At 42.9% G+C, this 14,277-nt stretch overlaps 3 protein-coding genes across 6 annotated transcripts in view; 1 reads left to right on the top strand and 2 right to left on the bottom strand.

Annotated features, from left to right (window-relative positions):
* The window catches only part of LOC121535962 (neuronal membrane glycoprotein M6-b), a 34,750-nt gene extending 32,968 nt beyond the window's left edge, over positions 1–1,782 (bottom strand). The window contains exon 1 of one of the 2 annotated variants that reach the window (XM_041843201.2): positions 1,665–1,782. In XM_041843201.2, the coding sequence (XP_041699135.1) occupies positions 1,665–1,668 (4 nt within the window). In that variant the 5' untranslated portion in view covers positions 1,669–1,782. The remainder of the gene's footprint in view (positions 1–1,664) is intronic. The other variant, XM_041843200.2, reaches the window with a different exon arrangement.
* A 1,207-nt stretch (positions 1,783–2,989) lies between these two features.
* gemin8 (gem (nuclear organelle) associated protein 8) lies at positions 2,990–4,657 on the bottom strand. Its single transcript, XM_041843113.2, has 4 exons — positions 4,556–4,657; positions 4,248–4,293; positions 3,713–4,076; positions 2,990–3,499 (listed from the first exon to the last, which is right to left on the bottom strand). Exons 2-4 carry the CDS (start codon positions 4,248–4,250, stop codon positions 3,240–3,242), a joined length of 627 nt encoding a protein of 208 aa, XP_041699047.2. The 5' UTR covers positions 4,251–4,293; positions 4,556–4,657; the 3' UTR covers positions 2,990–3,239.
* Positions 4,658–6,814: 2,157 nt separating this feature from the next.
* On the top strand, positions 6,815–12,589 carry LOC121535961 (motile sperm domain-containing protein 2). Of its 3 annotated transcripts, XR_006657617.1 has the most exons (16): positions 6,815–7,106; positions 7,195–7,252; positions 7,586–7,741; positions 8,083–8,169; positions 8,502–8,656; positions 9,251–9,311; positions 9,629–9,667; positions 9,761–9,885; positions 10,289–10,444; positions 10,570–10,667; positions 10,859–10,952; positions 11,040–11,136; positions 11,295–11,424; positions 11,574–11,676; positions 12,014–12,422; positions 12,457–12,589. XR_006657617.1 is itself a non-coding variant. In XM_041843198.2 (15 exons), the coding sequence occupies exons 1-15, from the start codon at positions 6,996–6,998 to the stop codon at positions 12,236–12,238; spliced, it is 1,695 nt and encodes a 564-aa protein (XP_041699132.2). In that variant the 5' UTR covers positions 6,815–6,995; the 3' UTR covers positions 12,239–12,589. The 3 variants fall into 3 exon arrangements, 1 of the variants encoding a protein (XP_041699132.2); XR_006657618.1 differs by lacking the exon at positions 8,083–8,169; XM_041843198.2 differs by having other exon boundaries at positions 12,014–12,589.
* Positions 12,590–14,277: the final 1,688 nt, after the last annotated feature.

Raw genomic sequence — 14,277 nt, 5'->3', positions numbered from 1 at the left:
CACGTGACAGGATTGAGATGGTGCCTTTAAGTTCCCAGCATACATACCTGTCGCTATGGCAACAAGTCATCTCAATGATCCCTCCATCTTCAGTCTCAGAGAAACCAATGGTTGCATGAAAGTCTCAGAAATGGCTCCTACCACGGGCATGGCTAAAGTAGCCAGACAGCCTATGACGGTCATGGAGATTTCTTTACAGTTAGAAGTGGAGTAAGAGAGGGAAGAGAGAGGAGTCAGATCTACGCTCTGGTCCTCCTCTATTTACCCAAATATCCTACTTTAGTTCCCCTAGCGCGTGTGTGTGCACGTGTGTGTCTGTGCACGTGTTCATCAAGTGTGTGTTGAAGAGGCTTTCTCTTAGTTGCTCAACTCACAATAAACAATGGCCATTTAATGTTTTTAATTAATTTATTAATTTAACCCTTATTTTACCAGGTAAGTTGACTGAGAACACATTCTCATTTACAGCAACGACCTGTGGAATAGTTTCAGGGGAGAGGAGGGGGGATGAATAAGCCAATTGGAGCCATCTCTGTCTGTGAAGCGCTTCATGTAGCAGTACTCAACCGCTTCCTAACCAATCAGAGAGGAGAGCAGAGACAGAGAAAGATTGCGTCTCGTTGGAGAGTTAGGCTGACGTCACTGCCTCCATGGGTAAGAGTGTTAAAGGCTGCCGTTGCTAGAGAGCACAGCCAGTGTCATGCAACTCTGTCACGGTCAGCTATAACAACAAGCCAAGGCTGAAACAATGACACGACATGCCTAGAAACATAGCTATCTGGGTTCCATTCAACAGAGAGGGCAGTGACAACTAAGTGAGGTCATCATGGGTAGTCAGTCAGTGTAGAGCGCGATGGTTCCCTTTTGATTTGTCATTCAGTGTCACAAGTCACACACATTCATTGCATTTATAACGCACTCGCTCACACACAGCAAGCAGACACAATTTCACTGTGAGAATATTCCCAGTCTCTGTTGGGGCAGAGAGTAGTCTGCCATCAGACTCCATGGTCGGGTCGGCGGAGAATGTCCAGTGTAAAATGTCTCATTCCAAGGCCCCAGCTGGGACAAATCAACACTTGAATTCTTTCCCATCCATTTGTGCTACCACAGGGGCCAGGGCACACGCACGAGGATGTGTACCCAGATTCACACACACAATCTGTCACTGCATTCACTTCACTTATTAGTGTAGACAGGAAAAGCAGAAATAATATCAAATAGAATACAGAATACAAAACAACAAGAAAGTATTTAGTAACTGTAGGCTACTACATTATTTAGGCCCTATTAGTTCATGTATTATTCTTTTTTTATTGTTGTTGCGTAAAATCACAGAAAAAGCTCAGCATTCATGTATTAGACAGTAGACTAGATTAGGCAAAGGAACTATGAGAGCTGAGTTCAGATCACAGAATTTATACCTGCCACCATAAAGAAAATCCATTTAACATCGCCTTAATCTAGTTAACGGATCGTGCTTGTAGGCTATGTCTATATGCCCACTAAATCGAGCACTCTATCCCGTTGAACACCATTGCCATGACAACAAAAACGTAGCCAAGCATGAAGAAGTAAAAAAATAAAAAAGACAAGACATGCATACTCAAGTTTTCCAGTTGAAGAAACGAAGAGGAAAGTATTAGGGTAATAATTGCACCTACCCATTTCGTTACTTCCGTAGAACTTCAGTGCTTGGCCGATGCGATGTGACAAAAGTTCTGAAAGCGGGGAGCTGGTTCGTGCAGGGCAGCAGGGCGCGCGCTGGAGCACCAGTGCACGAACGCTCTCCCCGAAATCAATGCACCCCATCCGGTAGATACGGGGGCAGGGTGAGTGACGTCATTGCTGGGCCTTGGGCCCTTTTTGTTCAATAGGAAAGCTTTCTAATGTCTGCACCAGCTTTTAACATATCTTGATCTCTATAATGACATGCTTGATGTAGTAATGTTCTGTTTATTTGGTTGTTTTGGTCAATACTGTTACTGTGCCTGTTTTTGTACAATTGAAAAAACTTGAAGGAGACAAGAGAAGTAACGTCAGTGTTTATCCTAGGGGAGGAAATTATCTATAAATTATTTATCAAATATCACATTTGACCTCTTGGCTTGGCCTCCATGGCCAGTGGGCTATGAGTGAAATGCCAGGTGATGCAAGACCTCTGCAGCTCCTACCCTGACACAGAATGCTACCAACGGTTTGTTGCGCCATAAACCCCAATGTAAATGTCAAGCGTGTGTTGATGTTACTCTCTAGAGTTGAGGTCTGGTTCTGTGTGCTGGCCTCTTTTCTAGCAGTTGGACCACCAGGTTACCTGTGACAGTAAGACTAGGGTTAGATGAAGTTGCTTTAAATCAGGCCAAAACTTTGACTACAGCCATGCCGGAATCCACTCAGTGACTGGATTCTCATGTACCACAGACCCAGACCAAATGAAATCAAAGTACCAAGATCCAGGACCATAAATCATTAGCCTCACTGAAACAGATGTTGACATTTCAAATCTGATATAATAACGTATTCAGAGTTTCAATTAATCACATACATTCTTTATTAGAAACGATATCAAACAATCTTATAAAAAATACAACCGATTGATATAAAACAGACACATGGGAAGAAACCAACACATTGTTCTACCTGAGCCGCTGACACGGATACAACCCATCTGATTGTTGAGAAAGAAGCAAAGAGAGGCGGAGGCTATTAAGCAGTATCTAAAGATGATGAAATGAAAACGATGTACAGTGAAACCAATATAGCAGCAATTGCATCCTTCACTTATGGTTAAATGAACTAGGAAAGAAATCCCCCAACATAAAAAACAACTACTTTGACAGCAATAAGAGGATCATAGATTGTAGGCTACCTGGACATGAAACCATGCTAACTGACAGAACAGGTAGCCTGAAAAAGAGTCTGTAAACTCAATATGCAGGGGGAGTTTTAACATTTATGCAAATTGTGTATACTTGTCCTCATCTTATGCATTTGTAATTTCATTGTGAAACCAGAGGAACAGAAATAACTGGGTAAGAATGACAGAAACAAAATTCCCTCCTAAATGTTGGTTGACATAAAATGTTATGGTGAAAGGGGGAATGTTTAGGTACTTTGATCAGGTTGCAGGTAGTACCTCCCTGTTTCAAACAGTTTCCTCCCTACTGAACATGACCCAGTTTCTCAGCTATGTTTCAGGGGGTTGTCTAGACTGGAGCAGTGGGTGGGCTCCAGTGGAGCTACAGTTTTAGAGGGATGACGGGCCAGTATTTGGGCTGTTTCTTGTCACAGTTTCTGTCGAAGGTGAGCTGCATGGCCGTCTCCATGCCCTGGATCTTTGCAGCGTCTTCGCCGTACAGCTTCTTCATCTCAGCGCCTCGGCGCTCACCCGGCCGCTCAGAGGGGGGCAGCGACCTGCTGCTCCAGGAAATTCTGTGCATGTCCTGGTCGGCCAACACGTAGGTCTCCTGCTGCTCCGCCTCCAGCTGCTGCTGCTTCTCTGTGGGGAGGAACACAAGACACAAGGCTTTTAAAGTCAGCATCAGAATACTTCGTAATTCATTCATTGTAGTTGTAATGGTGCTTTAAGTTGTCTACTCGTACAGCAGTATGATCAGAAGACCATATGATGTGGTGTTAGAGGGTTATTATAGAGTTATTAACACTCATTGTGGAACTTTCTAGATGTAGATGGAGAGAATGACACACTCACTGAGCTCCTCCTTGTGCCGCTCAGTCTGGGCAAAATACTGGCGCAGCTCCTCTGTGATCTCCATGTTGCTGACGTCACATTCGATCTCGTTGTCTGAGCCACTTTCCCCATCATCTGTGCCCCCCTCTAAATCCTCCTCCACATGGTCCTTAGCAGCGACCGTCTCCTCTGCCCTCCTCCCCCCACTCTCTCCCCCATGCCAGTCTGCATAGCGTTGGGGGTACCCTGGCCCGTAGGCTGCCTCCCAGGCCTTTCTGTAGGCCTGCCTGTGTCTCTCGTGCCAATTCATAGCCTGCTGGTAATGCTGCCAGTAGCGGCCATACACGGGGTGGGCAAACCAGGAGTGGATGCTACCATGGCCCTCCTGTCCAGGACAAGAGGATGGATGACATTGTTATCATCATGATTCATTGATAACATCCAACCAACATAGATTTTTTCATAAATGTTCACGTGCAAAACTAGCCACAAAGTGCAGAACTAGGCTAACCAAAAAGGTCCAATGTGGTATCTTGAATCTAGAAAGGCACCTTACCATGGTGGTGCTTCTCCTGCAGCGTGGTTTAGATCGCAGCTACTGTCTGTAAAGGGAAACACATTGTTGTCATAATAAACTTAATTTCAAACTAGTCATAGCTAGCTGGCTAGCATAGGAGCTCCAGGGGAGCCATAGCAAGCAAGTTAGCAGCAGCTAGCAAAATGACATCATCAATACAAAGATGGAGGCAGCTGGCGGTTTTGAGCGATATATGCTCAAACGTCAATAGCTATAACATTATTATAGACGGTAATTCAGTGTGAATAAGTGCACGATACATTGAGGCAACGTAGATCGCTCGTTACCTTCATCATAGTGCACCCGAACCGTGACAAACGCATGCAGCAACAAAGAAACAGCTGAAAAAATCTCCCAGAAGCCTTTGGAAAATAAAAAAGCTATTTAGTTGACGACTACATGATGCCACCTAGTGGATAGTAGTTGAAACGAATACCTCTAGAGCAGGGTTTCCCAAACTCGGTCCTGCCCCCCGGGTCCACGTTTTGGTTTTTGCCTTAGCACTACACAGCTGATTGAAATAATCAAAGCTTGATGATGAGTTGGTTATTTCAATCAGATGTGTAGTGCTAGGGCAAAAATCAAAACGTGCAGCCAGGGGGGCCCCAGGACCAAGTTTGGTAAAACTCTGCTCTAAAGAAGCTCACCTGGCAATGGCACACACAGGTGCTGAAAATGTTTCTATATATTTTGTGCGTCATGCATGTGCTCTTCTACAGCTGTATTAGTCCAAATTAAAACGTTTGTTTTTGTTGTCATTAGTGTTTGAGTGTTCAGTGTTGACTACAAAATCTGTTGTAAACTATCCAACCTCATACTGCACAATCATTGCATCAATGTGGCCTAGTGTTGTGTTCAGAAATATGGTATCCTAGCTCTATGCCCCCCATATACAGTTGGTCGGAAGTTTACATACACTTAGGTTGGAGTCATTAAAACTCGTTTTTCAACCACTCCACAAATGTCTTGATAAGTCGGTTAGGACATCTACTTTGTGCATGACACAAGTAATTTTTCCAACAATTGCTTACAGACAGATTATTTCACTTATAATTCACTGTATCACAATTCCAGTGGGTCAGATGTTTACATACACTAAATTGACTGTGCCTTTAAACAGCTTGGAAAATTCCAGAAAATGATGTCATGGCTTTAGAAGCTTCTGATATGCTAATTGACATCATTTGAGTCAATTGGAGGTGTACCTGTTGATGTATTTCAAGGCCTACCTACAAACTCAGTGCTTAACATCATGGGAAATTGAAAATAAATCAGCCAAGACCTCAGAAAAAAAATTGTAGACCTCCACAAGTCTGGTTCATCCTTGGGAGCAATTTCCAAACGCCTGAAAGTACCACGTTCATCTGTACAAACACTAGTACGCAAGTATTAACACCATGGGACCATGCAGCCATCATACCGCTCAGGAAGGAGACGCATTCTGTCTCCTAGAGATGAATGTACTTTGGTGCGAAAAGTGCAAATCAATCCCAGAACAACAGCAAAGGACCTTGTGAAGATGCTGGAGAAAACCGGTACAAAAGTATCTATATCCACAGTAAAACGAGTCCTATATTGACATAACCTGAAAGGCCGCTCAGCAAGGAAGAAGCCACTGCTCCAAAACCACCCCAAAAAAGCCAGACTACGGTTTGCAACTGCACATGGGGACAAAGATCGTACTTTTTGGAGAAATGTCCTCTGGTCTGATGAAACAAAAATAGAACTGTTTGGCCATAATGACCATTATGTTTGGAGGAAAAAGGGGGGACAGCATCATGCTGTGGGGGTGCTTTGTTGCAGGAGGGACTGATGCACTTCACAAAATAGATGGCATCATGAGGAAGGAAAATTATGTGGATATATTGAAGCAACATCTCAAGACATCAGTCAGGAAGTTAAAGCTTGGTCACAAATGGGTCTTCCAAATGGACAATGACCCCAAGCATACTTCCAAAGTTGTGGCAAAATGGCTTAAGGACAACAAAGTCAAGGTATTGGAGTGGCCATCACAAAGCCCGGACCTTGATCCTATAGAACATTTGTGGGCAGAACTGAAAAAGCGTGTGCGAGTAAGGAGGCCTACAAACCTGACTCAGTTACACCAGCTCTGTCAGGAGGAATGGGCCAAAATTCCCCCAACTTATTGTGGGAAGCTTGTGGAAGACTACCCGAAACGTTTGACCCAAGTTAAACAATTTAAAGGCAATGCTACCAAATACTAATTGAGTGTATGTAAACTTCTGACCCACTGGGAATGTGATCAAAGAAATAAAAGCTTAAATAAATCATTCTCTCTACTATTATTCTGACATTTTCACATTTTTAAAATAAAGTGGTGATCCTAACTGACCTAAGACAGGGAATTTTTACTAGGTAAAATGTCAGGAATTGTGAAAAACGGAGTTTAAATGTATTTGGCTAAGGTGTATGTAAACTTCCGACTTCATCTGTAGTTCAGTTGAGTATTGAATACTGTGGCTTTAAGAATGTATCAGGCACGTTGTGCGTGAACCGAGGCGTGAGGATTGGATGAGTGAGTTTTGTGCGAGTTGTTAACATGTTGATCTGAAGTAAAGACGTTCAGTTTAATTGCACAACAAGCCCCATCCCTCAGTTTACCACACAAAGTGACAGGGTCAGACTGTCGAAATGGCATTGTGGCTTTTAAGCATTTGCAGTGTCAGTTTGTCTGTTCGTGGTCTGTAACAGCTGAAATAGTGAAACATGATGGTGTACTTCCTCTCAGACAGCGCATCAGGCACACATCCCAACCAACTGGTTTTGATTTCTTGTCTTTCGAGCATGACGGACGCAAAATCAGCTTTATCAGAGCAGGTAGGCCTAATAAAAACAGTAACAGTTGACATACTAATTGTAAAAGTTGCAGAAGTAGCCACATTTTGAAATATGTCCTCTCAAACAGGACATTCAAAAGAAAATAGAGGAAACAAGACACATATTCCGGATCGAATATGCACAAGGTGAGCGCTCTGCTTTCTACTGGTAGTCCTGGAACAGCTGTTTGTGTATAGAGTAGGCTAAAGTAGGATTGCGCAACAACAACAAAAATGTATCCTGAGAACACTGAAATCCATGTGCATTTACACCCTTTGAAGTGTACATTAACCCAGGTGTGTGTTGTGCAGTATATGCCTCTTTTGATGCTCCATAGTTGTCCATACCAATCACAAGTCGAGTATTTTAACCTGAAACTATCACCTTTTTTTTTTAAAGACAGAAGCAGCTCAACTGAATTCAATGTACCACACAAACGCACAGCGTAATAATACTGTGTGTCATACATTTTCCAACAGACTCAGCAGACAAGTATGACTCAAGGGACGTGGACAGGTTATGGAAGGACGATGTTTTGGTTGACGGTTATCTAGAATGGCGACACTATGTGGTGGAGGACACCTTGAAGATGATCGACGAGAGTCTTCAGTGGAGAAAAGAATTCAAACTGAATGGTGGGTTGACCTTTGCTTTTACAGGGACTTGATGTCAACCAGTACCCTTGTCCAATACTGTATAGCTGTAATAACGAACATATAGCTCCAACAAAGAACAGTAGAATAGTTGGCTAGGTTATTGTGCATTCTGCAAATTGCTGACATACTTCCACTGGTTGAACATGATGGTGTTGATAAGATGTTTCCTGCTTTGAGATGTATTTATGTAATGAATAGCGCTATATAAGTATAATATATAAGAATGATGTATTATTATTATTATTATTATTATTATTATTATAGACAGCAGTGATAGTCCGGTTTGATTAATTTATGAATATCCCTCCTTTATCTTCCAGACATCAATGAAAGCTCTGTTCAAAAGTCTCTTTTTGAGTCAGGCATGCATTATCTCCATGGCTACGATAAAGAGGGCAACAAACTGTGTAGGTTTTTGTGTTCTCTTTCCCAACATATGTGCTGACAATCAAGAAGGTTCTGTTGTGAAAATGTTTTTTCTGAGATACCTCATTTATAGCCACCCTCATCATTTTATCTCTTGTAAAAGCCTCATCCTCACTTTGTGGTGCAGTGATCATTTTCTATGCATCTCACTATTCAGATTGTAGTTTCCTGATTTAGGTGCACACACAACTCAAGTTAGGATTGGGATTGGCAATCTTGCGTTTTTGTATGGTGGATTAGAGTTTGTCTTTTTGAGCTATTTGGGTCTCTGCCTCGAAGGCCACTGAGCTTGAACCGTATGTTGTCTGCCCAGTCTGGTTCAGGGTTAAGCTGCACATGAAGCATGTGAAGATGTTGACAGAGAAGAAGAGGTACGTGGCCTTCTGGTTGGAGAGCTACGCCCGGCGGGAACCAGGGGTTCCCCTCACCGTGATCTTTGACATGTCCGAAGCAGGTCTAAGCTGCGTTGTAAGATGTCCACTCTCTGCTCTCCTTTCATTCCCCTCTAGATGCTTTGTGGGATTTGTGTTGTAGAAGTTGGTAAAAATGCCCAAACATTTTGTGTTAACAAGTCACTGAGTGGATCTTTACACACTAATGCTTGTCTTTGGTTTCCTTTTAAACTACCTTTGTGAAGACACACTAAGGTGAACCTGAACTATCCTCACCTATTCTCCGCTCAAGTATGTGCTGTTATTTACTTTCCATATTATGTACAGTGCACTGTGCATGACAAGCTCAAACATGTAGTAGACGGCAAGCTCTGAAGAACTAGATGCTGACTATTATATGTATTCTACTATTTTTCTCTATAAATTGGTTTCTTGGGAGCATAAGATTGTATAAACAGAAGCAGTCTTGAGTACATTGAGACAAAGTATTCTCTATTGCCAAATCTGGGTCATGCCTTAGCTTGGGGCTCAAATATGGTAGGAGACATACAGTACAGCTGTGTCCTTTCCAAACAGATTTCCCCTCACATGCCAGGTTGAAAGATGTATTGGTTTATTTGTTGAAAATATTTATTTAAACAATAGGAATTCTCTCTCTTTTCTCTTGTAGGACATGGATTTTATCAAATATATAATAAATTGCTTCCAAGTGTATTACCCTAGATTGCTCTGTAAGTATCTATTTCTTCTGGTGTTCTTCCACCACAGGAGGCTGCTGAAGGGAGGACGGCTCATAGTAATGGCTGGAATGGAGTCAATGAAATGGTATCAAACACATGTCTTCGATACCATTCCATTGATTCCATTCCAGCCATTACTATGAGCTCGTCCTCCCCAATTAAGGTGCCACCAGCCACCTGTGGCTTCCACCTGGTGCATTTGGTCCCATAGTGTAAAAGGACTCAGTGAACCCAATTGCATGCCTTTGTTGCCTACAGAGAATGTAAAATGAATCGTGTTATGATTTATGTGTCCTATTTAATTTCAGCCAAAATGCTCATGTACGAGATGCCATGGATCATGAATGGTGAGTCACTTAAAGAAGAAAATGCTACGGTTCCACTCAATGTCACTGCTGCAGTCAGTACTACTAACTACACTCCCCCCATCTTCCCTATAGCGGCATGGAAGATAGTGAAGAACATGCTCAGTCAAGACGCCATCGACAAGCTGAAGTTTGTGTCCAAGAGTGACATCCAGAACTACGTTGATGGAGAGCACCTCCCGTCCTACATGGGAGGAACTGTGTGTAACCTACCACTCAATGGCCACAATAACCCCCATACATACAAAAATCTACTGTGCACATAAGCACATGCAGATGTTAAAACATCTGTGTATGCCCATTGGCTAACATGACAACATGCATGCACGTTACTTTCAGCACAGTGCATATGATGCACATGACTGACATATTCAAGAGTCATACATCCATGTCCTCATGTAAAGCTGCTGTGTCTGTGCACACACACATACTTGCATGCATATAAACAACTCCCTCTGCTGGTATCATGCATACAGTGCATAAAGCAATACTATTTTGTATACACACACCTTGCCAGAATTCATCACCAATACGTTGATAAATAATTGATGTATTACAAATGCATTGCATTTACCTTGGAGTTATTTTCACATTTTCTCCTAGGATCCATTCAAATTCAGTTACCCGCCTTTGCCTGATGATGTCTTCCAGAACCCCATATCAGAGACTGGACAAGAGGATGACACTGAGTCAAAGGATGATGACCTGGAGGCCAAGGACACCCTGGAGCCGAGCTCTCCTTCACTCAGAACCAGAAATGTTGTTCTTCATTCCCCCTATGACACCCCTTGGTTTTAACACTGAACTTTGTTACACTCTCGAATGATATCAACAACAGGAATATTAGTGTCCTTGAGCTCAATTTCTCTCTTTGTCTGAGGCAGGTATACTTTGCAGAGGATGGGGACAATGATGCAGCCATCAGATGGAAAGGATCCCGTAGGTCAACCGTCACTTTTAAAGGCACCTTACTCTATATCAGGTTAGCTTTGGAAACTGTGTATTTTCCCTGATACATACAGTATAGTGTAAGCACATCAAAAACGAATTGAGTCACATAGTTTCCAACCACAGACCTCACACTACCTTTTAAGGTTATGAGTCCACTGTTTACACTGAGGCTGCTAGACAGAGATGATATGTGGCTCCCACACTCTCACTCTCTTTTTCCAGTCCTGCTGAGGAGTTGTGCTTTGGCCCCAGAGAGAGTGAGAAGAGATGTCTGATCATGCTCAATAATGTCACCAAAAACCAAGTGGCCTTCAAGGTCAGTTCTCATGCTGCTCTTTCTAAGTGTGTGAATGAATCATTACAATGTACTTGTATGAGAGCACCCTTGTTTGTGCGGCCTCAGGTGCGGACCACAGCCCCAGAGAAGTACAGGGTGAAGCCCAGCAGTAGCAGCTGTGGGGCGGGCACGAGTATGGAAATCACTGTGTACCTGCATGGAGGTACTACATATCGTAGCCATAATTCTACCATCTCCTCTCTCTTTGTAATACAAACCCATCATTCAGGTTTTGAAAAGGTCAAGGACTGGCCCATGTGGAATTGTAGCTGTCCTCTAATCGTTTGTGCTCGTATTCCCTCCTCTCCAATTGGCTCTCAGGTTCCCTGTGCTCTCCTCAGGACCGCTTCTTAATCATGGCTGCTGAGATGGAGCCAAGTAGTGGTGGGGGGAGCACAGACCTCGCCCAGTTCTGGAAGGACGTCCCAAAGGCTAAAATAATGGAGCACAGGTAGCACCATACATTGTACACACACAGAACACAACTCAAACCAGTTTTTATGAGTATTGGTTTGTTGACTGTCACCAAAGGCAACAAGGCCTCGAGGACGCATATGTAAGGACTGTTCACCAGTGGTCTTCTACTTTCTTTACCTACAGGCTGCGATGTCGCATGCTGGAGGGCATGAAGTCGGCACTCAGCCCTGTGACTGACAGGTCTTACAAAATGGAGACCAATGGCTACCAAGACATGCACACCAAGGTGAGTTGTGACCTCGGGCGACAGACTCTGACACACACCCTTATTATGCAAATGTATCAATAGAACAATTACATATTGACTATTATCTTTGCCTGCTGAAGTGCTTTTCAATCTATCAAGACCATCTGAAGTCAGTGTGTGGTCTGAAAATGGTTCTTCACCTGGGTCGTGTTCCATATGGCATGGAAGGGAAAACGTCTTCAAATGTTTTGCAACTGAAGACAAAAATGTGCATTTCTTACGGGACAAGGGCAGGTAGTCCCACCCTGTTTTGGTCTGTTTTCTTCCATTTGGCGCCTAATGAATATGCCCTTGGTGCCCTCTGTTCCTCCCCCAGCTTGTTCAGTTGATGGCCAGCAGCTCCAGGCTCGAACAGAAGATGGACCGCTGCCTGCGGTGGCAGAAGCTCTTGACTGTACTGGTGACTGCGCTGACGGCCTTAGGCTTCTCTGCCCTCTACATACAGTACACTGGGGAGTGGCCATTTTTTAACTTTCCCACAGTGGAGGAAGAAGACAGAAGGACCAGTCACAGTGGAGTCAGGATGAACGTGGATTTCTGATTGGAGCAGAAATATGAGGAACTGCTCGCAATCCACTCAATGGCCTTTGGACACTGTGAATACAATCATATTTCCACACTATCATGTTGGAATAATACTGTGAAATTGTGAAAGTAATGATAATTCCCTTTTAGTGTAAGAGCTGTTTGAAAAGACTGCCTGAAATCTCAGCCTGTTTTAGTGGGTCATGGCTAGCAGGTTAGGAGAATTTACAGCAGGTTAGGAGAATTTACAGCAGGTTAGGAGAATGAGGTTAAGGTTGGGAAACTTTTTACATTCATTTGACAAAAACTGGAGCCCTTCTGGAGTTTTGGCCTGCCTGGTGACATCACCAGGCGGTAAATTAATTAACAGACCAATAAGAAAGAGGGTTTCCTAACCTCTCTGCCAATAACAGCTAGTTTTCAGTTTTCCCCTACCCACTCAGACCACTCCCAGACACCCCTAGCAAAATTATTGCTTGAGAAATTGCTCTTTGCTAAAAGGATATTTTTGTTTCTTTTTGACCATTTAATTGAAAAAAATCAGATTAAGGTACGTAATTGTTACCCAGAAATGATTTGATATTGAGATAAAAACAGCTGCATTGGACCTTTAACCTGTCTGTTAGTAATATCTTCTCAATTATGTCAAACTTGAACTATTTACTATGGGTTTATATGAATGGAAGACCATGAATATAATTTGATAGCCAACATGTCGTCTTGGTGTTTTTACAGTGTAATTTACGTTAGTTGTTACATTGTAATAGTTTACAGATTGTAATTTCCCCTAGATTCATCTGAAGAAGCAGAACCAGCCAAATACCTACATACACTCTATGAAATAAACACAATTATTGTTTTTGATTTAAAGATAATCACACTCACTCACCTCTCTCCCATTGACACCAATGCAAAATAATTGTGCTCTGAAGCACATTCTGAGATATTTACGGACGTAATCAACGGTTGTTGCTTTTTAACCCACCTGTCTGTCACTATGCACTCCACATCCAACTCACTTACAAGGGATTGGGAGAGACACGGTCATACATTTTTCTGAACGAAATAGGCAGCGTTGTTTTTAATTGGTCTACTCTGCTGCATAGTGTGTGGTTGGCATCTTGGCGGAGGACCCCCGCGTTGAGCAGATGGCGCCGGGGTGACCTTTCACCTCCACTGATGTGACAGGCGTTCTGGAGGGAGGTGTAGATGGAGAGAGAAACAACGTTCTCCTCCCAACACCTCCACTGATTAGCTGGGGACATGGCGGCTAGGTGATACACCTACAGAGATAGACGATTTAATGGCTGACACGCATTCCGTGTGACAGATGTGATCAGTAGGTGTTTTTTCCTCTCACTGGTAGTTTGCTTGTGTAATTATCTTGACTGCTCTTATACTAATTGGGTGTGATTCACTATTTGACTCCCTCTTTGATGATGAGGTACGGCCTTCCAAGAACAGATGTACAGCAAGTAGCACATTAAGATGGTGATAAAGTATGTGTGATTGTTAAGTGTTGATCGTATTGAACCCATCTTCTATTTGTCATTGTTGACAATGGTTCTGTAGCCTAAACCAAAGTCTTATACTTCTATTAGACACATTGGAGACCAATGAGCTGTAATATCAATATTGGTCGGTCTTGGCTGAAACCAAAGAACATGTTCCACAACTGTGGATCATCCTTTACTGTTTTGTGTCCTCATTCTGTGTAGGCTATGTCTGCCTGCCACCCAAATGTTGGTTATGCTAGAAATCCATAAAGAGAAGAGTATGGGAGCCATTGTGGGGGTGTAGTAAGAAGCTAATTACAAGGTGTCAAAACCCCAGGGATGAAAATGGGGGGACCAACAGTTATATATTGTGTGAGATGGGAAGCAGAACAAAAACAGCTTTTAGTCATTGCACGACAAACAAGCTACAGATCTCAGGGGAAAATAATCAGATGATGTGACAATTATAGCAGGCTGCACTAGGATGCCCACATTGGTAGCTAGGGACAATTGGAGATTGTATTATTGCCAAAGGTTGGAACAGGTTTGTTAGCCTAGT

The sequence above is a fragment of the Coregonus clupeaformis genome, chromosome 29 (genome assembly GCF_020615455.1).
Source record: "Coregonus clupeaformis isolate EN_2021a chromosome 29, ASM2061545v1, whole genome shotgun sequence".
Lineage (NCBI taxonomy): Eukaryota > Metazoa > Chordata > Actinopteri > Salmoniformes > Salmonidae > Coregonus > Coregonus clupeaformis.
This window is presented reverse-complemented; position numbering and strand designations above follow the sequence as displayed.